General features: G+C 41.7%; 1 protein-coding gene and 1 non-coding gene across 2 annotated transcripts in view; both read left to right on the top strand.

The window, feature by feature from the left end:
- Window positions 1–25,614, top strand: part of LOC106571809 (putative methyltransferase-like protein 24) — a 119,976-nt gene that overhangs the window by 65,496 nt on the left and 28,866 nt on the right. Inside the window, exons 3-4 of the mRNA XM_014145276.3 lie at window positions 18,208–18,353; window positions 24,843–25,068. Coding sequence (XP_014000751.2) covers window positions 18,208–18,353; window positions 24,843–25,068 — 372 coding nt within the window. The remainder of the gene's footprint in view (window positions 1–18,207; window positions 18,354–24,842; window positions 25,069–25,614) is intronic.
- Window positions 7,853–7,928, top strand: trnaa-ugc (transfer RNA alanine (anticodon UGC)). The gene has a single exon. It is a non-coding gene; the product is annotated as a tRNA-Ala (tRNA).

The raw sequence follows: 25,614 nt of genomic DNA on the forward strand, positions 1-25,614 counted from the left end.
CCATGCTTTCCACCTGGCTACCCCTACCCCGACTAACAGCTCTGCACCCCCCGCAGAAACTTGCCCAAGGCCCCCCCCCCCCGCTTCTCCTTCACCCAAATCCAGACAGTTTATGTTCTGAAAGAGCTGCAAAATCTGGATCCCTACAAATCAGCTGGGCTAGACAATCTGGACCCTCTCTTTCTAAAATTATACGGCAAAATTGTTACTAGCCTGTTCAACCTCTCTTTCGTATCGTCTGAGATCCCCAAAGATTGGAAAGCTGCCGCGGTCATCTTCCTCTTCAAAGGGGGAGACACTCTAGACTCAAACTGTTATAGACCTATGTATATCCATCCTGTCCTGCCTTTCTAAAATCTTTGAAAGTTAACAAACAGATCACCAACCATTTCGAATCCCACCGTACCTTCTCCACTATGCAATCTGGTTTCCGAGCTGGTCATGTGTGCACCTCAGCCACGCTCAAGGTCCTTAACGATATCATAACTGCCATCAATAAAAGACAGTACTGTGCAGTCGTCTTCATCGACCTGGCCAAGGCTTTCGACTCTGGAAATCACAGGGTTCTTAACGGCAGACTCAATAGCATTGGACTAGTAACCGAAAGGTTGCAAGATCGATTCCCCAAGCTGACAAGGTAAAACCTGTCGTTCTGCCCCTGAACAAGGCAGTTAACCCACTGTTCCTAGACTGTCATTGAAAATAATAATTTGTTCTTAACTGACTTGCCTAGTTAAATAAAGGTAAAATACAGTGCCTTGCGAAAGTATTCGGCCCCCTTGACCTTTTGCCACATTTCAGGCTTCAAACATAAAGATATAAAACTGTAATTTTTTGTGAAGAATCAACAACAAGTGGGACACAATCATGAAGTGGAACGAAATTTATTGGATATTTCAAACTTTTTTAACAAATAAAAAACTCGAAAAATTGGGCGTGCAAAATTATTCAGCCCCCTTAAGTTAATACTTTGTAGCGCCACATTTTGCTGCGATTACAGCTGTAAGTCGCTTGGGGTATGTCTCTATCAGTTTTGCACATCGAGAGGCTGACATTTTTGCCCATTCCTCCTTGCAAAACAGCTCGAGCTCAGTGAGGTTGGATGGAGAGCGTTTGTGAACAGCAGTTTTCAGTTCTTTCCACAGATTCTCGATTGGATTCAGGTCTGGACTTTGACTTGGCCATTCTAACACCTGGATATATTTATTTGTGAACCATTCCATTGTAGATTTTGCTTTATGTTTTGGATCATTGTCTTGTTGGAAGACAAATCTCTGTCCCAGTCTCAGGTCTTTTGCAGACTCCATCAGGTTTTCTTCCAGAATGGTCCTGTATTTGGCTCCATCCATCTTCCCATCAATTTTAACCATCTTCCCTGCCCCTGCTGAAGAAAAGCAGGCCCAAACCATGATGCTGCCATCACCATGTTTGACAGTGGGGATGGTGTGTTCAGGGTGATGAGCTGTGTTGCTTTTACGCCAAACATAACGTTTTGCATTGTTGCCAAAAAGTTCGATTTTGGTTTCATCTGACCAGAGCACCTTCTTCCACATGTTTGGTGTGTCTCCCAGGTGGCTAGTGGCAAACTTTAAACAACACTTTTTATGGATATCTTTAAGAAATGGCTTTCTTCTTGCCACTCTTCCATAAAGGCCAGATTTGTGCAGTATACGACTGATTGTTGTCCTATGGACAGAGTCTCCCACCTCAGCTGTAGATCTCTGCAGTTCATCCAGAGTGATCATGGGCCTCTTGGCTGCATCTCTGATCAGTCTTCTCCTTGTATGAGCTGAAAGTTTAGAGGGACGGCCGGGTCTTACCCTAGCCCCTCGACACATAAACTACTGCAGCATAAATACTGGAGGCTGAGACAGGAGGGGTCAGGAGACACTGTGGCCCCTTCCGATGATACCCCCGGACAGGGCCAAACAGGCAGGATATAACTCCACCCACTTTGCCAAAGCACAGCCCCCACACCACTAGAGGGATACCTTCAACCACCAACTTACCATCCTGAGACAAGGCTCAACCCACTCAAGTGACGCACCCCTCCTAGGGACAGCATGGAAGATATTCATCGCCAAACCCACTGGCTCCAGGTCATCTATAAGTCTTTGCTAGGTAAAGCCCCGCCTTGTCTCAGCTCACTGGTCACCATAGCAACACCCACCCGTGGCACGCGCTCCAGCAGGTAGATTTCACTGGTCATCCCCAAAGCCAACACCTACTTTGGCTGCTTTTCCTTCCAGTTCTCTGCTACCAATGACTGGAACAAATTGCAAAAATCACTGAAGCTGGAGACATATCTCCCTCTATAACTTTAAGCATCAGCTGTCAGAGCAGCTTACCGATCACTGTACCTGTACACAGCCCATCTGTAAATAGCACACACAACTACCTCATCCCCATATTGTTATTTTTATTTATTTATTTTGCTCTTTTGCACCCCAGTATCTCTACTTGCACGTCATCATCTTCACATCTATCACTCCAGTGTTAATACTAAATTGTAATTATTTCACCTCTATTGCCTATTCATTGCCTTACCTCCCTAATCTTACTACATTTGCACACATTGTACATATATTTTTCTACTGTGTTACTGACTGTAAGGTTGTTTATCCCATGTGTAACTCCGCGTTGTTGTTTTTGTTGCACTGCTTTGCTTTATCTTGGCCAGGTCACAGTTGTAAATGAAAACTTGTTCTCAACTGGCCTACCTGGTCAAATAAAGGTGACCTTTTTTATAATAATTTTGTGACATCACCCTTATTTCATTTTAATACACCAACGGTAACATGATATTCTCTTACCTAATTTAAATAAGTACCACCTTGTAACCAAGATCGGAGAAGACGTGTTTGGAGTGTGGTTTATATAGCTAGATAGCTATTCTATTCGTGCCCAGATTTGACACCCAGATTTGGGTGTCAGCAAATATTTTAAAAGGTTTACCGTATTCATCTATAACAAAGATTCTTACAGTATACAGTATGTTTCCCATTTGTTCTGTGTTTGGTGTAGGGTTGGGTGCTATCCAGAGTTCCATATCTTCCTACGGTGCCTGTGCTATCCCTTGATACACGGTATTACTGGTAGTGCACACAAGGGAGGCTACTTTTTTTTGTTACATAGAAAAGCCCAAAAAACGTCACTTACCAAAACGCTAACACAATGCTAACAAGTACTCAGCATCCCCATAGCGGATGCTAGATAGATGCTTGTGAGCACATGGAAACATTTACTACTAAGATAGACAACACAGCTCGTAAAGTTATGCAAGTATCTCAAAACGCAGTTTGCAGCATGCACAAAACAAATATTAGACAGCAGGGATCTTAATCCAGGAGAGGATTGTCTCTGCTGCTGTTACCAAGAAGCTTGATCACGCAATCTAGTTAGACACTTAGATAACGTTAGGAAGTTTGCAAAACCCAGCTGGAGAGAATTTATTTGGCACATCTTAGATAGTTAACGTAATACTTATAAGATATATAGCTGGCAAACATTTGTAGTGAATTTCCGTGTAACTTGATCACCTCACTTACTTGACTCGACCCAAGAAAATCCCATTTTCCTTGTGCTTTTTTGTAAACAAACACGTGACTGGCTCAAACAGCTGTTTTGGGAAACTATATAGTACCGGTAAGCTTTATAATAAATAAATCGAACAGGCGAAATAATGAACGCGATCTGTTTTATCTATTACCTAGTGCACAAGTTGACTGCAGGTATTATTTAAAATGTACAAATACAGCCACCCGAGTGGTGCAGCAGTCTAGGGCACAGCATCGCAGTGCTTGAGGCGTCACTACAGACCCAGGTTCGATCCCAGGCTGTGTCACAACCGGTCATGACCATTGGGTGGGTAAGGGGAGGGTTTGGCCGGTGGGGCTTTAATTAGCTCATCGCGCTCTAGTGACTTCTTGTGGTGGGCTGGGAGCCTGCAGGCTGATTTTGGTCGTCAGTTTTATTCTTTTTATATATTTTTTTACCTTTATTTAACTAGGCAAGTCAGTTAATTAAGAACAAATTCTTATTTACAATGATGGCCTGCCAAAATGCAAAAGGCCTCCTGCGGGGAGGGATAAAAAAATATATATACACTACTGGTAAAAAGTTTTAGAACGCCTACTCATTCAAGAGTTTTTCTTTATTTGTACTATTTTCTACATTGTAGAATAAAAAACGATGAAATAACACTTATGGAATCATGTAGTAAGTCAAAAAGTGTTAAACAAATCTAATCAAAAGAGATTCTTCAAAGTAGCCACCCTTTGCCTTGATGACAGCTTTGCACACTCTTGGCATTCTCTCAACCAGCTTCACCTGGAATGCTTTTCCAAAAGTCTTGAAGGAGTTCCCACATATGTTTAGCTGCTTTTCCTTCACTCTGTGGTCCGAAACATCCCAAATCATCTCAGTTTGGTTGAGGTCGGGGGATGGTGGAAGCCAGGTCATCTGATGCAGCACTCTATCCCTCTCCTTATTGGTAAAATAGCCCTTACACAGCCTGGAGGTGTGTTGGGTCATTGTCCCACTAAGCGCGAAGCAGATGGAATGGCGTAGCGCTCCAGAATGCTATGGTAGCCATGCTGGTTAAGTGTGCCATAAATTCTAAATAAATCACAGACAGTGTCACCAGCAAAGCACCCCCACACCATAACACCTCCTCCTCCATGCTTTACGGTGGGAAATACATATGTGTACATATGTCATTTGTCATCCATTCACCGACACCACGTCTCACAAAGACAAGGCGGTTGGAACCAAAAATCTCCAATTTAGACTCCAGACCAAAGGACATATTTCCACCGGTCTAATGTCCATTGCTCATGTTTCTTGGCCCAAGCAAGTCTCTTCTTCTTATTGGTGTCCTTTAGTAGTGGTTTCTTTGCAGCAATTCGACCATGAAGGCCTGATCCACACAGTGTCCTCTGAAAAGTTGATGTTGAGATGTGTCTGTTACTTGAACTCTGTGAAGTTATTTATTTGGGCTGCAATTTCTGAGGCTGGTAACTCTAATGAACTTATCCTTTGCAGCAGAGGTAACTCTGGGTCTTCCATTCCTGTGGCGGTCCTCATGAGAGCCAGTTTCATCATAGCGCTTGATGGTTTTTGCGAATGCACTTGAAGAAACTTTCAAAGTTCTTGAAATTTTCCGTAATGACTGACCTTCAGGTCTTAAAGTAAGGATGGACTGTCCTTTCTGTTTGCTTATTTGAGCTGTTATTGCCCAAATATGGACTTGGTCTTTTACCAAATAGGGCTATCTTCTGTATAACCCCCTACCTTGTCACAACACAACTGATTGGCTCAAACGCATTAAGAGGGAAAGAAATTCCACTAATTAACTTTTAAAACTTCTTCGGGATTGGTGTCCCTTCTATGGCACGGTTAAGCGGCTAATGCGATAAGCATGAGGTTATATGTAACAAGAGAATTTCCCAGGACATAGACATATATGGGCAAAAAGCTTAAATTCTTGTTAATCTAACTGCACTGTCCAATTGACAGTAGCCATTACAGTGAAAGAATACCATGAAAGAATACCTTTGAGGAGAGTGCACAATTTTGAACATGAAAAGTTATTAATAAACAAATTAGGCACATTTGGGCAGTCTTGATACAACATTTTGAACAGAAATGCAATGGTTCATTGGATCAGTCTAAAACTTAGCACATACACTGATGGCCAAAATCTAAATTGCACCTGTGCTGGAATAATACATTCTGGCTTTTCTCTTGCATTTCAAAGATGATGGTACAAAAAATATATTTGACCAGATCTTTTGTGGGAGGCTTGCAAGCCGAAGAACTCCATCCCAACCGTTAAGCACGGGGGTGGCAGCATCATGTTGTGGGGGTGCTTTGCTGCAGGAGGGACTGGTGCACTTCACAAAATAGATGGCATCATGAGGAGGAAAATTATGTGGATATATTGAAGCATCATCTCAAGACATCAGTCAGGAACTTAAAGCTTGGTCGCAGATGGGTCTTCCAAATGGACAATGACCCCAAGCATACTTCCAAAGTTGTGGCAAAATAGCTTAAGGACAACAAAGTCAAGGTATTGGAGTGACCATCACAAAGCCCTGATCTCAATCCTATAGAAAATGTGTGGGCAGAACTGAAAAAGCGTGTGCGAGCAAGGTTACCTACAACCCCAACTCAGTTACACCAGCTCTGTCGGGAGGAATGGGCCAAAATTCACCCAACTTATTGTGGGAAGCTTGTGGAAGGCTATCCAAAACGTTTGGCCCAAGACAAACAATTTAAACAATTTAAAGACAATGCTACCAAATACTAATTGAGTGTATGTAAACTTCTGACCCAGTGGGAATGTGATGAAAGAAATAAAAGCTGAAATAAATCATTCTCTCTACTATAATTCTGACATTTCACATTCTTAAAATAAAGTGGTTATCCTAACTGACCTAAGACAGGGAATGTCTACTAGGATTAAATGTCAGGAATTATGAAAAAAATAGTTTAAATGTATTTGGCTAAGGTGCATGTAAACTTCCGACTTCAACTGTATGCACTTAAATAGCAAATGGGGATGCTTTTCCCATGGTTCATTTTCATGCCAGCCAGGTAGGCTATACTCCTGTTGTAAAGAGAAGCAATGTGCTTAATGTTAGAAAGTTGAGAAATAAATACAGTAGGCCTAGCCTATAGAAAGCTGATGGGATCCTCCTCTTTTTAATTGAGGCCATCACTCGTTTTTCTCACACAATTGCATAGCCTATAGAAATGTTGAGCAACATGAGCTCATTCTCTCATGGAGTGTTCGATTAGATTTTCGATTACATTTGCATTGATGTCAAAGTGATTAGAGGGACAATAGAGTGCTGAGTACCAGGAGGCAGTTAGGAAGTTTGGTAGACTACTAATGACCATCAGCAGCATCAGAGCTTGGAGAAGCCTAATTACCGGTGACTAAACGGTCATGTCGAATATGACTGCCGTCATGACTCGTGACAGCCGGTGCTTCAGTAATATGGTCACCGTAACAGCCCTAGTTCTGGGTCCAGATCTGGACCGTGGTCTACCTATTGAGGATGGCTGTCCTATATACCCACTGCTTTTGACCAAGGCCCATGTAAGGAATTGAGTGCAATTTGGGATACACACGTTATAACATCTTAAGGTACACTGCCGTTCAAAAGTTTGAGGTCACTTAGAAATGTCCTTGCTTTTGAAAGAAAAGCAACATTTTTTGTCCATTAAAATAACATGAAATTGATCAGAAATACAGTGTAGACATTGTTAATGTTGTAAATGACTATTGTTCCATTTTTAATGGAAAATCTACATAGGTGTACAGAGGCCCAATTGTGGGATTGATTACAGGCTCAAAATGGCCAGAAACAAAGAACTTTCTTATGAAACTCTTGTTCTGAGAAGTGAAGGCTTTTCCATGCGAGACATTTCCAAGAAACTGAAGATCTTGTACAACGCTGTGTACTACTCCCTTCATAGAACAGCGCAAACTGGTCCTAACCAGAACAGAAAGAGGAGTGTGAGGCCCCGGTGCAGAACTGAGCAAGAGGACAAGTACATTAGAGTGTCTAGTTTGAGAAACAGACACCTCATAAGTCCTCAACTGGCAGCTTCATTAAATAGTACCCGCTAAACACCAGTCTCAACGTCAACAGTGAAGCGGCGACTCCGGGATGCTGGCCTTCTAGGCAGAGTTCCTCTGTCCAGTGTCTGTGTTCTTTTACCCATCTTAATTTTTTCTTTTTATTGGCCAGTCTGAGATATGGCTTTTTCTTTGCAACTCTGCCAAGAAGGCCAGCATCCTGGAGTCGCCTCTTCACTGTTGACGTTGAGACTGGTGTTTTGTGGTCCCGTGTGGCTCAGTTGGTAGAGCATGGTGTTTGCAACGCCAGGGTTGTGGGTTCGATTCCCACGGGGGACCAGTACGTGAAAAAAATGTATGAAATATATGCATTCACTACTGTAAGTCGCTCTGGATAAGAGCATCTGCTAAAATGTAAAAATGTTGCGGGTAATATAACAGAAAACCCTTCTGGGGAAAAAACAGCATAGACCAGCATATGTTGCTGACTAGTCCTGGTTTTGTTGGTGACCAGCCTTTGATGTGTTTTGGCAACTTTGATGCTGGTATGCTGGTGACTAGTTCATGCATATCCCCAGCCAGATTGGAGATATCCAACAATTGGGACTTATATTCACACACAATCTGCATGGACCAGTATTGACCAGTGTCATCACTTTGCCCTGTTTGGTGTTTTAGTTTAGTTTATTAATTCGACCATTTTAAAAAACAAGCACACATAAAACTTAAAAGCCATACATGCATACATAAAATCATCGAGGATAACACACAATAAAGTCTGGGACTTATTCCCATTCTGGTCCTCTTGAGACAAGATTGCTAGACAAGATCGAATACAGTATGGCAGTGAAATAATAAAACAAAAACATCTATCTCATCATTCCAGTTACATCATAGGGGTTATTCATATGGGCACAGAAGACATCAAACATATTTTTACTTTATTTTTAAAGCTGTCCAGAGAGGACGTTGATTTTATAGGCAGAGGCAACTCATTCTATTCTGAGGCTCCAGTATACAAGAAAGTACCTTTCCCAGCATTACTCCAGAACCTGTATAAGCACACATCAGCAACACCTGATCTGGTGCTGTGATTGTGTGCATCCCTAACACGAGGAAAGTAATCACTTAGATATCTGGGCGCAGGACCATAAATACTCCTGTAAACCAAACCTAGTCTAATCCGGGACACCCTAGCCTCAACAGGCAGCCAGTTTAGTTCCTGAAAGCAGCTCCTGCCTATGTGAGTACATGGACTCACCTTCAATACTACCCTGATCAGCTTATTCTGGGCTATCTGGAGCTTCCCCCTTCATAAGTTTAGATAAACCCCCAAACCAGGAAGTACTAGCATAGTCAAAATGGCATTGAATGAGGGCAGAAGCTAGTACTTTCATGGAGTCCTTATCAAGCAGCTTGGACTTTCTAGCCAAAAACTTTGTCCTGGCATTAACCTTCCCTAGCACCTTATTGGCCATGCTCACACCTCCCAAGCTTCCATCAAGGATTCATCCCAAGTAGCTAACAGAGGTTTTAGTAGTCAGCACCTCACCCCCTAACTCCACTCTGATTTCAGACAACCTACCCAATTTAGGTCTGGATCCAAAAATAATTGTGTGCAGAGATAAGTTATTATCTCCAAGCCATTTGCTAATGTTCGTAAGCTCTGTGCTAAGTATGCTCTCCAACATAGTTTTACTTTTGTGAGACACCAGAAGTGTAGAGTCATCCGCATAAAGAAAAAGACGGCAAGAACAAGCATATTTCATATCGTTAATATACAATAAAAACAGCAGAGGCCCAAGCATGCTCCCCTGTGGAACGCCACAACTCATTGGTTTTGCCTGAGACAGTGAACCATTAACCTCTACTACTTGCTCCCTTCCTGATAAATAGGACTTTACTCAGCCTAGAGGGATACTGCTTAACCTGTTGGGGGTAGGGGGCAGTATTTACACGGCCGGATAAAAAACATACCCGATTTAATCTGGTTATTACTACTGCCCAGAAACTAGAATATGCATATAATTATTGGCTTTGGATAGAAAACACCCTAAATTTTCTAAAACTGTTTGAATGGTGTCTGTGAGTATAACAGAACTCATATGGCAGGCAAAAACCTGAGAAGATTCCAAACAGGAAGTGGCCTGTATGACAAGTTCTTGTTCATCTTGGCTCTTTTTATTGAAGACTGAGGATCTTTGCTGTAACGTGACACTTCCTACGGCTCCCATAGGCTCTCAGAACCCGGGAAAAAGCTGAATGATATCGAGGCAGCCCCAGGCTGAAACACATTTGCGCTTTTGGCAAGTGGCCGATCAGAGGACAATGGGCTTAGGCGCGTGCACGAGTCGACCCCATGCTTTATTTTCTTTCGTCTTTTTACCTAAACGCAGATTCCCGGTTGGAATATTATCGCTTTTTTACGAGAAAAATGGCATAAAAATTGATTTTAAACAGCGGTTGACATGCTTCGAAGTACGGTAATGGGATATTTAGAAATGTTTTGTCACGAAATGCGTCGTGCTCGTCACCCTTCGTTACCATTCGGATAGTGTCTTGAACGCACGAACAAAACGCCGCTGTTTGGATATAACTATGGATTATTTTGAACCAAACCAACATTTGTTATTGAAGTAGAAGTCCTGGGAGTGCATTCTGACGAAGAACACCAAAGGTAATAACATTTTTCTTATAGTAAATCTGACTTTGGTGAGTGCTAAACTTGCTGGGTGTCTAAATAGCTAGCCCTGTGATGCCGGGCTATCTACTGAGAATATTGCAAAATGTGCTTTCACCAAAAAGCTATTTTAAAATTGGACATATCGAGTGCGTAGAGGAGTTCTGTATCTATAATTCTTAAAATAATTGTTATGCTTTTTGTGAACGTTTATCGTGAGTAATTTAGTAAAGTTTTAGTAAATTCACCGGAAGTTTGCGGGGGGTATGCTAGTTCTGAACGTCACATGCTAATGTAAAAAGCTGTTTTTGATATAAAAATGAACTTGATTGAACAAAACATGCATGTATTGTATAACATAATGTCCTAGGTGTGTCATCTGATGAAGATCATCAAAGGTTAGTGCTGCATTTAGCTGTGGTTTGGATTTATGTGACATTATATGCTAGCTTGAAAAATGGGTGTCTGATTATTTCTGGCTGGGTACTCTGCTGACATAATCTAATGTTTTGCTTTCGTTGTAAAGCCTTTTTGAAATCGGACAGTGTGGTTAGATTAACGAGAGTCTTGTCTTTAAAATGGTGTAAAATAGTCATATGTTTGAGAAATTGAAGTAATAGCATTTCTAAGGTATTTGAATAACGCGCCACAGGATTCCACTGGCTGTTACGTAGGTGGGACGATTTCGCCCCGCCGACCCTAGAGAGGTTAACCCCAGTGCCTCCAGTTTGGAGATTAGGGGACAGTGGTTAACTGTATCAAAGGCCTTCTGTAGGTCAAGCAGTACCATTCCACACAGATTTCCCTCATCAATCTCTTTCCTGATGAAGTCAGTCAAGTAAAGTAGACATGAATCAGTGGAGTATGTTTTTCTAAAACCCGACTGAAAATCATACATTAGACCCTGTTTGTTAACATATTCATACATTTGCTCATGTACAATTCTCTCCAGGATCTTTGATGTTACAGAATGGACTTATGGAAAGCCCTTTTGTTACCACAGAGAAAGACTCTACAGGATGGTAACATCAGAAAGTTAAACAATGAGACAACATTTCTGTAATGGAAGGGTCCGTTGGTACTTAAAGAATATGATGTCAGATCAGTCATTGTTTTGGTAGATAGGACGACAGAATTGTATCTTTGAAAGTCTACACATTCTAGTTATCAGATTTACATCAAAATGTTGCATACCGTATGTGATTAAACATGAAACTATTTGTGAGAAGATAAAATGTGATTTTAACTTCTAAATGAGAGAATGGTTTCATAAGTAAACTTATGTTCAATCAGTTACCCCACCCATGGGAGCACAGACATTGGTTAGAAGGATCTAACCAATATATTTTTCATGTAAATATAGTGTTTTTTTCTTCCTGCTTTTTATTTGTAAAAGTAGTTTAACATGAAGATTGGTACAGTTTTTATTTTTTGCTTATTGGGTTGATATAAAATGATACTAGATTACTTTAGAAACAAAACTGGCGTTGACTGATCAGATCAAATGATTGTGTCACGGTTGTTGTCGGTGAATGAGGACCAAAACGCAGCAGGTACGTGAATGCTCATCTTGATTTTTAATTACTCTCAAAAATGAACATACAAAATAACGAAAAAACGAACACTCGACAAATAAACAGTCTGGTAAGGCACAAGGCTATACACAGAATAATCACCCACAAATAACACATACAAACACACCCTAATATATGGGACTCTCAATCAAAGGCAGATAGACAACACCTGCCTTCAACTGAGAGTCCCAACCCCAATCAACCAAACATAGAAACACACACACTAGACTAACCATAGAATTAACTAAACATAAACCAAAACCAGGAAATACTAAATCAAACACCCTTTACACAAACACAACACCCCGAACCACATAAAACAAATACCCCCTGCCACGCCCTGACCAAACTACAAAACAATTAACCTTATATACTGGCCAGGACGTGACAGATTGACATAAAGAGCCATTGTGTTGAACACTGTGCAATGTTTAACAGTGAGAATGGCAGAATGGTGAACTTACTAAATGAAATGAGAGTTTGACTGTGTGATATTAGGTTGCTTCTTGTGTAAATATTTTCCGTCTGGATTTTAATGATTTGTGAGAATGGCAGAATGGCAGAATGGTGAACTTACTAAATGAAATGAGAGTTTGACTGTGTGATATTAGGTTACTTCTTGTGTAAATATTTTCCGTCTGGATTTTAATGATTTGTATCAGTACAAAAGCCCACTAACGATCATTAACATTTAGTTCCAGAAATATGAGGACTGCTGTCCTAAAGTTTAGAAGGGTGAATTTCAACGTGGAGGTGACGATCACCACGCTGGAATGGTGAATTTCGACGAGACCAGCCAGAATACAGCATGAGTTGATTATGGCAACTTGGTATGAACTCTAGAAGTGATACATCCTAGACGTAGAGTTATCAGCTGCAGCTGTAAACGTACATGGCCTAGAAAAGGACAGACAATCTCTTAAGAACGACATTAGAATGCATACGATTCTGTATTTATGGTAGCATAGCTTCTCAAGGTCCGATAGAGACCCAATCCCTTTGTCCCTCAGTCTTCCCGCTCTTTCATTCAAACAAACACCCTTCCTTTGTGTAACCAGCCGTCATATCGGGTTAGCCCACTAGGGGCTTTTCATGACATGATTAGTAATCAATGTGTGATCTATCCTGTGTATATATATATATATATATGTCATTCTGTGTATTTATTTAGGTATTTAGTAAATAAATAATTAAGCCAATTTGTGTATTGCTGATTCAACTTGTTAGCTAGGGTTCGTACAGAGTACTTACGACAATTTAATTCAATCACGTAATCAATTAAATGTTAGATAATCGATTTGAAAAAATAGCATGTCATATAATTTAATCATAGTCAGAGACACGACACCAGCATGGACCAGCTTTAAATTTATGCTGGTCTATAACCAACTCTAACTGTAAATAAAGCACCCTTTTCATATATGTTCATTGAAAGACAATTTGTCTAGCTTGACAGCTCAAACATACTCCATTGATTACCATAGAGATGGCGTTCTGATTCATCTGATTTGTCTCTTTGCTACTGTGGTTTATGAAAGTTCAATCAGGCAGGCTGATTTGAATGCTAATTTAACTTTATTCAGTAAAGATACACTTTGTTTCCTATTATACGGACATATTTAGAATTGATACAAATGTATCATCATCAGCATAGCGTCTTATTTCTTCTCCTCTTTCCTATTAGCCACATGTGGAATGTCATTCACCTATTTAACTTATAGCCTATAAGCACGGAACAATAATTCACATTCATCTTGCTTGCTGTTCAACCTATCGGCTCACTTTTGCAATTATCACTTTCCACTCTCTCTTACCCATGTTCTCTCACTTTCTGTTTTCAGCAAAGGTTTCAACTACCATCCACCTCCCCACCCCAACCAGCTATAATAAGTTTAAGGCCCCTCATTGGAACTCCTTTCCTCCAGCCGAGGGGTTTCGATGCCAGCTGCCCAGCAAAGGGCTACCTGTCATCAGCATCTGGCTCCGAGGAGCATTCCTCGGAGACGAGGCCATACCCAAAACTATGTAATAAAATTCCACACTGCATTCTGTCTCTGTTGTTCATTCAGTTTAGCCTGTACTCGATTTATCTTAATCAATGAGATGTTCTTGCCTTTTTTGTTTGTTGATTGATGTGTTGTTTGAGGATAAAGATTGCGAGGCAGAGACAGGGTCGGCTTTTATGCCCTTGTGTCTTATAATCAACAAAATACAAACTCCAACTGCACTGTGTGAGAGAGGCTATAACATCAGTCAAGTTGTTTAAATAGTCAAGTAAGGTTTATCCTTGCTACAGACCGACCATTTTCTGATAACGAAGGCCATTGTGCCTCTGTAATCAAATTATGTTTAGAAACATCAGCAAACCTCCTATCTTTTCTTTCATATACCGTGGGCCTACAGAGTTCTGCTAATGACGAAGCACTTACTCTACAGTATATCTTACATGGCAGGCATGTAGCTTATAATGAATTAGCCTTTGGATGTGCGTGTGTGTGTGTGTGTGTGTGTGTGTGTGTGTGTGTGTGTGTGTGTGTGTGCACGTGAAGGGGGTTGTTGGGGGTGAATCGCCTATCATCTCGTCTGACAGGCGGAGAGGGAGTTGCAGTGACTATAACAGCTTCCTCAGCAGTAATTCTGACTGACGTCGTGGTTGGTGGAACTCAACTTTCGAGAGAGGTACGCTGCACTGCGTTTGGCAAATCATTAGCAGTCAATGCAACACACACACACAACAGTGGGAAAGGTGGAGACTGATCAAGGTAACATACTGTAATACTGTAGTGTTGCAGTATATTCAAAATGACAACAACGTGTTCAATAAAACATGTTAAAATCAACAATAATGGGCCAATGCAATTAGGAACCTCTACAACACATAACTGCAACAGCTAAACAAAAATCCTGCAATACAGCAGTATCATCGCTACCACAGCAATACATGGATGGATGACTGCCTCCCATTTCAGCATAGCTCACGGTGCTCACCACAACACAATGTATTCATAAGGCTGTTTAAAATTCTATTCCATTCTGCGATTTTTTACAATGTCATTGTTGCAGACTGCTTCACAGAAGTCCCCAAGGCTCCAAGTGTGACTGTTATTCCCTCACAATAAGTCACAGCTCTTGACTTGGTCATGCCTCCTATTGCCTTCTGCCTTCTTTTCATGCCAAAAGTTCTGTTCGGACAGGATAAAAGCATTGAGGTCCTCCTATTCATCTCTATTGATAAATGCTTTTCTTCTAAAGATTGAAGCAGTCTGAATCCATCAATTCCAAAGATTTATGACATCACAAAGCGTAAGAACCCTCTAGGGATTCTAGACTTTGTCCACTTTCCATTAGTGGTATGGGGAAGAATTCATAAATGTCAGCAAAGTAGAGCACATTTTACGTTGGACATAGTCACGACCCACCAACTGGTGCAACCGGCCCCTGGTTAGGGTTGGGCTAACATGGTGGTTCAGAAAGAGAAGGATTTATGACCAGTCTCTGTCTGGGCAGTGGTCTCTATGTGGATTAGAACAAATAATCAGTCTGTCTCTGTCAATTACTGGCTGGTCCAGTCCAGTTCAGACAGTCTCTGGAGCAGATAGAAGAGCTAAAGCAATCAGACAGAAAACAGTCTTAAATCCTGTCCGTCGCAACACCTCCCAGACACACTCCAAACACACATTCTGGACACACATTCAGGACAAACATTCAGGACACACACATGCATGAATGCATGCACACATGCCTCCACGCAAGCACACACATACACTCTATCAATGATGCCTTTGGCTCACACACAGCTCTTCACACATACTTTAAACACCCATCCTTGTCTTTTTGCCATTGGAGTTTGCCGTCTCTCTCTAATATACACCCCGTCCCAAACAAAGAAATACCTACTCCCCATAGACTAAGACAAGCCAGTGTAAGACAACTGGTTCTGTTAGTCTTGGTGTTGTTATCGGCAATGGTGGCTGCAGTAGAGATAGGGGCCTGGAAGGGCAGATATCTCCCTCTCCTTCTCTCATCCTCTCCCTATTCTCCGCTCCTCCTCTCTTCCTCACTTCCTCTTGTTCTCACTCTCTTCTGCTGACAAGAGAAACTTGGCAGTGTCCGCGTTCAACTCTAGCTATTAATGAATCTATTGATTTTGTATGTAGTTTCAGTTAGTACATGAACTTTACAGTATATACAGTGGGGGAAAAAAGTATTTGATCCCCTGCTGATTTTGTACGTTTGCCCACTTACAAAGAAATGATCAGTCTATAATTTTAATGGTAGGTTTATTTGAACAGTGAGAGACAGAATAACAACAAAAAATCCAGAAGAACGCATGTCAAAATGTTATAAAATGATTTGCATTTTAATGAGGGAAATAAGTATTTGACCCCTCTGCAAAACATGACTTAGTACTTGGTGGCAAAACCCTTGTTGGCAATCACAAAGGTCAGACGTTTCTTGTAGTTGGCCACCAGGATTGCACACATCTCAGGAGGGATTTTGTCCCACTCCTCTTTGCAAATCTTCTCCAAGTCATTAAGGTTTCGAGGCTGATGTTTGGCAACTCGAACCTTCAGCTCCCTCCACAGATTTTCTATGGGATTAAGGTCTGGAGACTGGCTAGGCCACTCCAGGACCTTAATGTGCTTCTTCTTGAGCCACTCCTTTGTTGCCTTGGCCGTGTGTTTTGGGTCATTGTCATGCTGGAATACCCATCCACGACCCATTTTCAATGCCCTGGCTGAGGGAAGGAGGTTCTCACCCAAGATTTGACGGTACATGGCCCCGTCTATCGTCCCTTTGATACGGTGAAGTTGTCCTGTCCCCTTAGCAGAAAAACACCCCCAAAACATAATGTTTCCACCTCCATGTTTGACGGTGGAGATGGTGTTCTTGGGGTCATAGGCAATGCTCCTCCAAACACGGCGAGTTGAGTTGATGCCAAAGAGCTCCATTTTGGTCTCATCTGACCACAACACTTTCACCAGTTGTCCTCTGAATCATTCAGATGTTCATTGGCAAACTTCAGACGGGCATGTATATGTATTTTGGAGCAGGGGGACCTTGCGGGCGCTGCAGGATTTCAGTCCTTCACGGCGTAGTGTGTTACCAATTGTTTTCTTGGTGACTATGGTCCCAGCTTCCTTGAGATCATTGACAAGATCCTCCCATGTAGTTCTGGGCTGATTCCTCACCGTTCTCATAATCATTGCAACTCCACGAGGTGAGATCTTGCATGGAGCCGCAGGCCGAGGGATATTGACAGTTCTTTAGTGTTTCTTCCATTTGCGAATAATCGCACCAAATGTTGTCACCTTCTCACCAAGCTGCTTGGTGTTGGTCTTGTAGCCCATTCCAGCCTTGTGTAGGTCTACAATCTTGTCCCTGACATCCTTGGAGAGCTTTTTGGTCTTGGCCATGGTGGAGAGTTTGGAATCTGATTGATTGATTGCTTCTGTGGACAGGTGTCTTTTATACAGGTAACAAGCTGTGGTTAGGAGCAGTCCCTTTAAGAGTGTGCTCCTAATCTCAGCTCGTTACCTGTATAAAAGACACCTGGGAGCCAGAAATCTTTCTGATTGAGAGGGGGTCAAATACTTATTTCCCTCATTAAAATGCAAATCAATTTATAACATTTTTGACATGCGTTTTTCTGGATTTTTTGTTGTTATTCTGTCTCTCACTGTTCAAATAAACCTACCATTAAAATTATAGACTGATCATTTCTTTGTCATTGGGCAAATGTACAAAATCAGCAGAGGATCAAATACTTTTTTCCCCCACTGTAGAACATGTAATGAAAAAATAAACAGAAACGTTGAACTGCAACATGGAGTCAATGGAATCCTTGAGCATTAAGGCAAGATTAAGGTGCCCTGTCCCTCGTTGTGAGATGGAGAATCATGTCAAGGATGGAGGACGCATTTCCTTACACTAAATCACATTTCTTCTTCTTCACTGAAACCAAAAGGAAAGGAAGGCGAGGGGCAGAGGAGGAGAAATGGAGAGGGTGCTACTCGATGAGAAAGAAAAACATGTTGAAATATGAATATATGTGTGTGTGTGTGGTGAATATGTGATCTGACAGGGCCAAGGGGTAACTATGGTATACACTATACAGTATGTGATGTTGATGATTATTACAATTACAATGATAACGATAGGGATGATGATAACGATCAAATCTAATTTTAATTGTCACATGCTTCATAAACAACAGGTGTATACTAACAGTGAAATGCTTACTTAATCTTCCCAACAATGCATAATGCAATAACAAATATATAATAATAATAATAATAATAATATTTTTTTTAATGAAATTTTTGGGGACAAGTTTGCTGATGACCCCTGTGTCTCTCCTACAGATGTCTTGTGCCCCCCCTTCCCGAGAGGGCCCCTTGGTACTAGAGGGTCAGGAAGGGCCAAAGGGGCCCTGGGCAGTGTGTCTGGACAGGAGGTACAGCCTGGCACAACGGATACACACCAAACACTGCCGGGTCTACTCTCTGGGGTGAGTGCACACACACGCACGCACGCACGCACGCACGCACGCACGCGCGCGTGCGCGCACACACACACACACACACACACACACACACACACACACACACACACACACACACACACACACACACACACACACACACACACAGTCTTGTATAACTAACCTTGTGGGGACACACATTTCAGTTCCATTCAAAATCCTATTTTGCCTAACCCTTAACCCTTACCTTAACCCTAAACTTTCACCCCAAAACCTAACCTTAGCACCTAAACCTAACCCTAAACCTAATTATAACCCTAACACTAATTCTAACCCTAACCCTAAACCCCGTAGAAATAGCATTTGACCTTGTGGGGACTAACAAAATGTCCCCAGTTAGCCAAATTGTGTTAATTTACTATTCTTTTGGGGACTTCTGGTCCCCACAAGTATAGTTAAACACGCACACACACACGCACACACGCACACACACGCACACACACACACACACACACACACACACACACACACACACACACACACACACACACACACACACACACACACACACACACACACACACACACACACACACCCGCGACACCCACACACACAGAAACACAGAGAAACAGAGACAGCCTGGCCCAACACATCACTAGGGCAGCAGTCAGCCTAGTGGCTAGAGCTTTGGACTAGTAACCGAAAGGTTGCTAGATCGAATCCCCGAGTTGACAAGATACAAATCTGTTGTTCTGCCCCTGAACAAGGCAGTTAACCCACTGTTCCCTGGTAGGCCATCATTGTAAATAAGAATTTGTTCTTAACTGACTTGCCTAGTTAAATAAAAAAAACTCATATCTCTGTGTCATGAAATCTGGATGATATTTTGCAGAGTATAAATGTATTTGACCTTCCAGGAGAAGCTGTGCCCTTGCTGTATGCCCAGGGCTGAGCTGGGCTGGCTGGGCTTGGCAGTGGTGGGATGTAGGGTTGAAGAGATTAAGCCCCAGGATGGCCTATTCATTTGAGTGCTAAGAGACACCACAAGTGTGCTGGCAGCAGTCGGTGAGAAGGAGCGAAGAGGTGAGAGGGGCAGGAACAGGAATGAGGGGGTGGGAAAGCAGTAGGAGAGGTTTAGGTATTGCCCCTGTTTACAGCAGGGTCAAGGTCAAATTAACTGGTTTTGAGAAACAGATTTCCTATTGGTGACTGATAAGCACATACACATATACACTAATTTCTCCTCATTTTTCACAATGTTACTTATAGTATTGCCCTCTCAGGTCAAAGTACGCCATAAAAGTCCCCACACACACTTCAGCTGTCTGTATTGGTCTAATGATCCGTGGGTTGGTTTTCTCTGCCACATTAGTTTGATGGGCTATTGTGATAGCAGAGCTAGATAAACAGGAGTATATCCCCATCCTCATCACTCACACCAACACTACAACACTGTGTATGTGTGGGGGGGGGGGAGACATCATTAAGCACCATGGTTTTTCCTGACTACCCGATCAGGGAATAATACATCTATAACTAGGGCCCAGAGCTGTGTGAATGCCGGATTGTTCCTTTGATCATGGTTGTTCACGTAAACTTTGACACGACACATATATAACTACTGGGATCTGGAATTTTGCAACACAAGGTTAGAAAAAGCATGCGACAAGCGAAGCTTCGGACATCATTGATGACGTATTTCTGAAAAAGTGATGCACTCATTGGCACATTGCTCTGAAGTTAGCTGCTTAGCGATGTAGATGCATGCCTCGGCACTCTGGTATCAAACATAACATCCCTAGAGTGAGGGTGTAACTAGGCCGTCAAAGAAATGCCTTATGATATACTGTAATGTATTGTCATAAAGAGTTTCATTTTAAAGAAAACATATTCACTTAGACACTCACTTGGTGAAGGCTACAGGACTGAAAGCTATTGAATACAACAACCATGTCTTTGTCGCTAACAAATACATTCATGGTAGGTAACTACAATTCACTCGAAAGGCAAAGGAAATATGCAAACCTCTAACCTCTCTGGATTAAAACAGAATTATGATAAGTGCACCATATTACGTATTTGATCACTAAAAAATACAACTTTTACATTACTGTGTAGTTTATAAATAAAATGGTCCAACGGTAAAGTGCACATACTCGGTATTCATATCCCGAAATAAATCAAATATCTCATTACAATACATTTGAATAGAAAGTTACCATGGAAACTTTCATATCCCAGTTTACCTATTTACTTATGGCCCTGCCTAACCTAACGACTTGCTTTCTAAATTACATGAGCAAAAAATATTCCACTTTATTTGGAACGGCAAGCCAGTGTGGACCCGTCATTCAGGGCAGGTGGGGCAGAGCCCTGTTTTGAGCCCCACTTGTTTTTTGTTTTGCATGTTATTTTTGAATTAATACGTGTCACATATCAGTTGGCAAACAATGTATAAAAAATTATCGAATAAAGCTGCATACAAACATGGTCTCTTTTGCTTTCTTGAGTGAGGCAACTCTAAAATGCAGTTGTTACAGCCTAGCTCAATGCTTTCTGTGGAGGTGGGGCGTCCACCGGAAAATACGGAGCATAGGGATTGGTAATGTTCTCTAGTTGCGCTGTGATTGGCTCAGTGGTCTGTCACTCATGGGGACACTACGTCACCTCAAAATCTACGGGGAGAGCTTGAAAATTCTAGCGCCTTGGGTGCCGCCATAGAGTTACATTACAACTGCCCATCCAAGAAGGCTCAAGGTCATTCTCAAGGTCATTGGCAACAGATAAAATGACATAAAATACGATATATCTATTTAACTGATCATGTCAACATCATACTTTCAAAATCTTAGCTAGCAAGCTAGCAGTCATCATCATGAATCATGACAACAATCTACTGGCAAATCCTTCTCAATCCTTGTCATATGAAGACAAATTATAGATAAAATGTATTGGTGCTCATCGGCCATTGGACATAAACATTACACAACAAGTTGGAAATCGCAAATTCAACAATGAGTGGTTTGGAAGGAATCAGTGGCTAACTGCTATTCAGTGGATTGGGTGTGTGTTCCAAGTCTGGGTTTAAGGGTCTATTTTCAAAGCTTTAAAGGATAAACATTCAACATTGGCCATGCTGTCAATCCAGCATGACTTCTGGGGGAAGATGGGCGACACCTGGAGAAGTGTGGAGACAATCACAAGGACAGGTGAAACCGATCAGGTCGTGACAAACACATCTACTACGTTTTCAGTGAAATACCATGAGAACATTTAGTTTAGTCACCAGTACATCAGGTAATGATAGGCTCACCATTTAGTCATTTTAACTACCACTTAATTCCAATAGCAAATACAAGATAATCACATTTCAAAAGTGTTATTTTTGAAGCACTGAATGAAAAGAATAGTAGATGTTAAATATAATTTATTTGACTATAACTTCACACGCAATTTTTCTTACTAATAATTTGTATCCAATGGCAGGTTATGAGCATGTTGAGAAATATGTCAGTCTTACAGTTTCTTTATATAGTACATACGTAGGACAAATCATCAGAAATAGGGGTATTGCAAAAAATTATCACCTTTTCTACATGATTTGTCAACTAATAAAGTATTGCATGTCTCTCTGCTTGAAATTCATCAGCTTATAGTGTATCAATGAAATTCAGATAAAGAGATGGAATATATTGTTAAACAACCAAGGTATTTCAGCAGTGCATTGTACACTACACTACACAATTCTAAATGGTAGCACATAAAGTGACTCTTTCAACTTTGTCCTATTGAAGGACACTGGCTGATGGAGAATGATGATGTAGTATTTACAGCCATATGCATATGTGATTTGGTTTTACCTTCCAACATAAATTGATGTCAAATTAATACATTTATGAAGTAAAAATATAGAATTTTACGGTGCTCAGCAGTTATCAAACTATATACTGTATGTTCATTTATTTTATCGCTTTGGTGCAATTTTTACAAGTATGTGATACATTTTCACAACTCTTAGTACATAACTCAAAACAGTTAATCAAAAAGGCAGCTGTTTCAAAACTCTAAGCACATTTTCAACTGACTAAGCAAACTCAGCAAAAAAAGAAACATCCTCTCACTGTCAACTGCGTTTATTTTCAGCAAACTTAATTAACACGTGTAAATATTTGTATGAACATAACAAGATTCAACGACTGAGATAAACTGAACAAGTTCCACAGACATGTGTTTAACAGAAATTGAATAATGTGTCCCTGAACAAAGGGGGGGTCAAAATCAAAAGTAAAAGTCAGTATCTGGTGTGGCCACCAGCTGCATTAAATACTGCAGTGCATTTCCTCCTCATGGACTGCATCAGATTTGCCAGGTTTTGCTGTGAGATGTTACCCCATTCTTCCACCAAGGCACCTGCAAGTTCCCGGACATTTCTTGGGGGAATGGTCCTAGCCCTCACCCTCCGATCCAACAGGTCCCAGACATGCTCAATGGGATTGAGATCCAGGCTCTTCGCTGGTCATGGCAGAACACTGACATTCCTGTCTTGCAGGAAATCACACACAGAACGAGCAGATTGCCTGCAATGACAACAAGCTCAGTCCGATGATGCTGTGACACACCGTCCCAGACCATGATGGACCCTCCACCTCCAAATTGATCCCGCTCCAGAGTACAGGCCTCGGTGTAACGCTCATTCCTTCGACGATAAACGCGAATCCGACCATCACGCCTGGTGAGACAAAACCACGACTCGTCAGTGAAGAGCACTTTTTGCCAGTCCTGTCTGGTCCAGTGACAGTGGGTTTGGTCTGGTGAGGACCTACCTTACAACAGGCCTACAAGCCCTCAGTCCAGCCTCTCTCAGCCTATTGTGGACAGTCTGAGCACTGATTGAGGGATTGTGCATTCCTGGTGTAATTCGGGCAGTTGTTGTTGCCATCCTGTACCTGTCCCGCAGGTGTGATGTTCGGATGTACCGATCCTGTGCAGGTGTTGTTATACGTGGTCTGCCACTGCGACAAATGAAAACATATTGTATATTTGAGATTCTTCAAAGTAGCCACCCTTTGCCTTGATGACAGCTTCGCACATTTTTGAATGAGTAGGTGTGTCCAAACTTTTGACTGGTACTGTATGTCAGGCTTGGATTCGCCATGCCAAATGGCTTTTCCCCAGGTGCATGAACAATGTAATTCCGATGAGAACCTATGGCCAAATAGTCAAGACAGGCTTGATGCAACTAGTGCCTGCTAAACATTGTTTCTTTAATTTATTTCATTGTGAAAGATGTCTTCAATGATCACACCTTCGATCACACATGGGATAGAAATGATGGAAATGTGATGTTCAGTCAATTTTAATGGGTAGTGCAAGTATATGGCCTAATGTGAAAACAGTGTAATGTACTGTAATTTACAGTACTATACTACAAAGGGCAATTTTGAAACATGTATCCATAGAGATTCTATTAAATAACTAGAGGGGATATGACATAAACCCTCGATGTTGCAGAATGGGATGAAAATGGCAGCCATATTGGTCAAGGACAAATCCACACCAGTCTAACTGGAATGAATGGCAGTAGAGGCATAATCCTGATTTTACTTATGCAGGAACATAAAACAAGGCATGTGATATATCAGAAATGGTAATATTGTGAATAGAATTATTGTCAAGATAAAATATTATCATATAATAATAAATACGGGTTTTATAAAATAAATCTGTATAAATAGCCTCTAAAATATGTGTGAACACACCATGAATGTCTGAATTTTTGTTTTCTTGGAAAGCTGAGTGTGCTGTTATATGATACAATATCAGTACTTGTTGCATTTACAACTTGTCTGTCCTATCATCTACTGAATTCAACCGGTGTATGGCTGTAGATTGACTGCATTGTTTGAATGGAATGTTGGCATATGTAAGGGATAAACGGCGACGTTCTGTACATTACCTTGGAAATAACGGATGACGCAGCGGGACCAGCGTAATGTACAGAACGGAGGCGTTTGTCCCGCCCATACCACAGTTGCTCTTCCCACATCCTCTCATGTAAAATTTGACTAAAACGGTAGCGAAGCATGAGCCACTCTCCTGGTAGGGCCTGCTATGATACCATTAGTGGTTGTGTTAACTGAATCATTTAGCAGAGAGGGTAACAGAGATGTCTGGAGCATTCCCTTCCTCTGCCTTCCCTTCCCTCTCTCATCTCATCCCTGCATCTCCCTCCTAAACGCATGGTTGTCTATGAGGAAACAGAGTAGCTCATCCGTGAGAAATGAACTTTGAGAGATACTCCCTGAGCCGCAATTACTGTGTAGAGATACAGCAAGCCACATCCAGTGGATGGATGGATACAGATATAATGATATATTGTAAAGGACTTTTGGGGAATAGTTTGTATATCTGCTGAAGCTGAAAATAACTTCTCACTTCAGCAGCAGCATCCATCCATAAAATATTATTTATATAACCTCTCTCTCCCTCTCCACCTTTTTTATCTCCCTCCCATAGGTTGGGTGTGGAGGATAAAACCCTGGAGCGCTCTCTGGCCAGGGTGGGCTGTGAGGTACACTGCTTTGACCCCAGCCTAAAGCAGGCCCACCTGCAGGAGTCAGACATGTGGCTCCACCGTCTCTCCGTAGACTGGAGGGACCCCAACCCAGCCATCCCCGCCCAGCGACAGCACGGCAACACCAAGAAACTGGCCACCATCCTCAACGATTTTGGACACAGACAGGTCAGGGGGCACATAGAGAGGAGAAGGGTGTAAACGGTGAGGTGTGAATGAAATGACAAATGGGCAAATGTGTCCTGAATCAAATATAAGGAATAAGACATGCATGGGCTTATATTGTGAGAGTATATGTACTATACATAATACAGTGACAACTTACTTCACAAACCAACGTCCTACACAGTGCACAATATGCAGTACCTGTCTTTTATGGCATATCCATGGCCAATGCAAAAGACACTATAAAAGTCATCATAAAAACAAACCAGATATCCTTATCTTCCTCACCTTGGCCCGAAAAAGGCTATACAAAAATGAATATTTTCTCTCCCTATGAGCTGGAAGAATTAACTTTATTATCACATAAAGCTGCAGGTTGACTGCAGCAGCAGCTCCTCTCTACACCTCCTCATCATTCATTCCTCCAGTGTCTCCTCTTGCCCTGGAGGGCAGAAAACTCAGAGGAAGTGAGAGGCCCAACTCGGCTGAGAATCTGTCTCCCTCCAGCAGGTGGTATTTTGTCATTGTTTCGTCCACCAAGCAAGGAGT

This window comes from Salmo salar, chromosome 15, assembly GCF_965601325.2.
Source record: "Salmo salar chromosome 15, fSalSal1, whole genome shotgun sequence".
In the NCBI taxonomy this organism is placed as follows: Eukaryota; Metazoa; Chordata; class Actinopteri; order Salmoniformes; family Salmonidae; genus Salmo; species Salmo salar.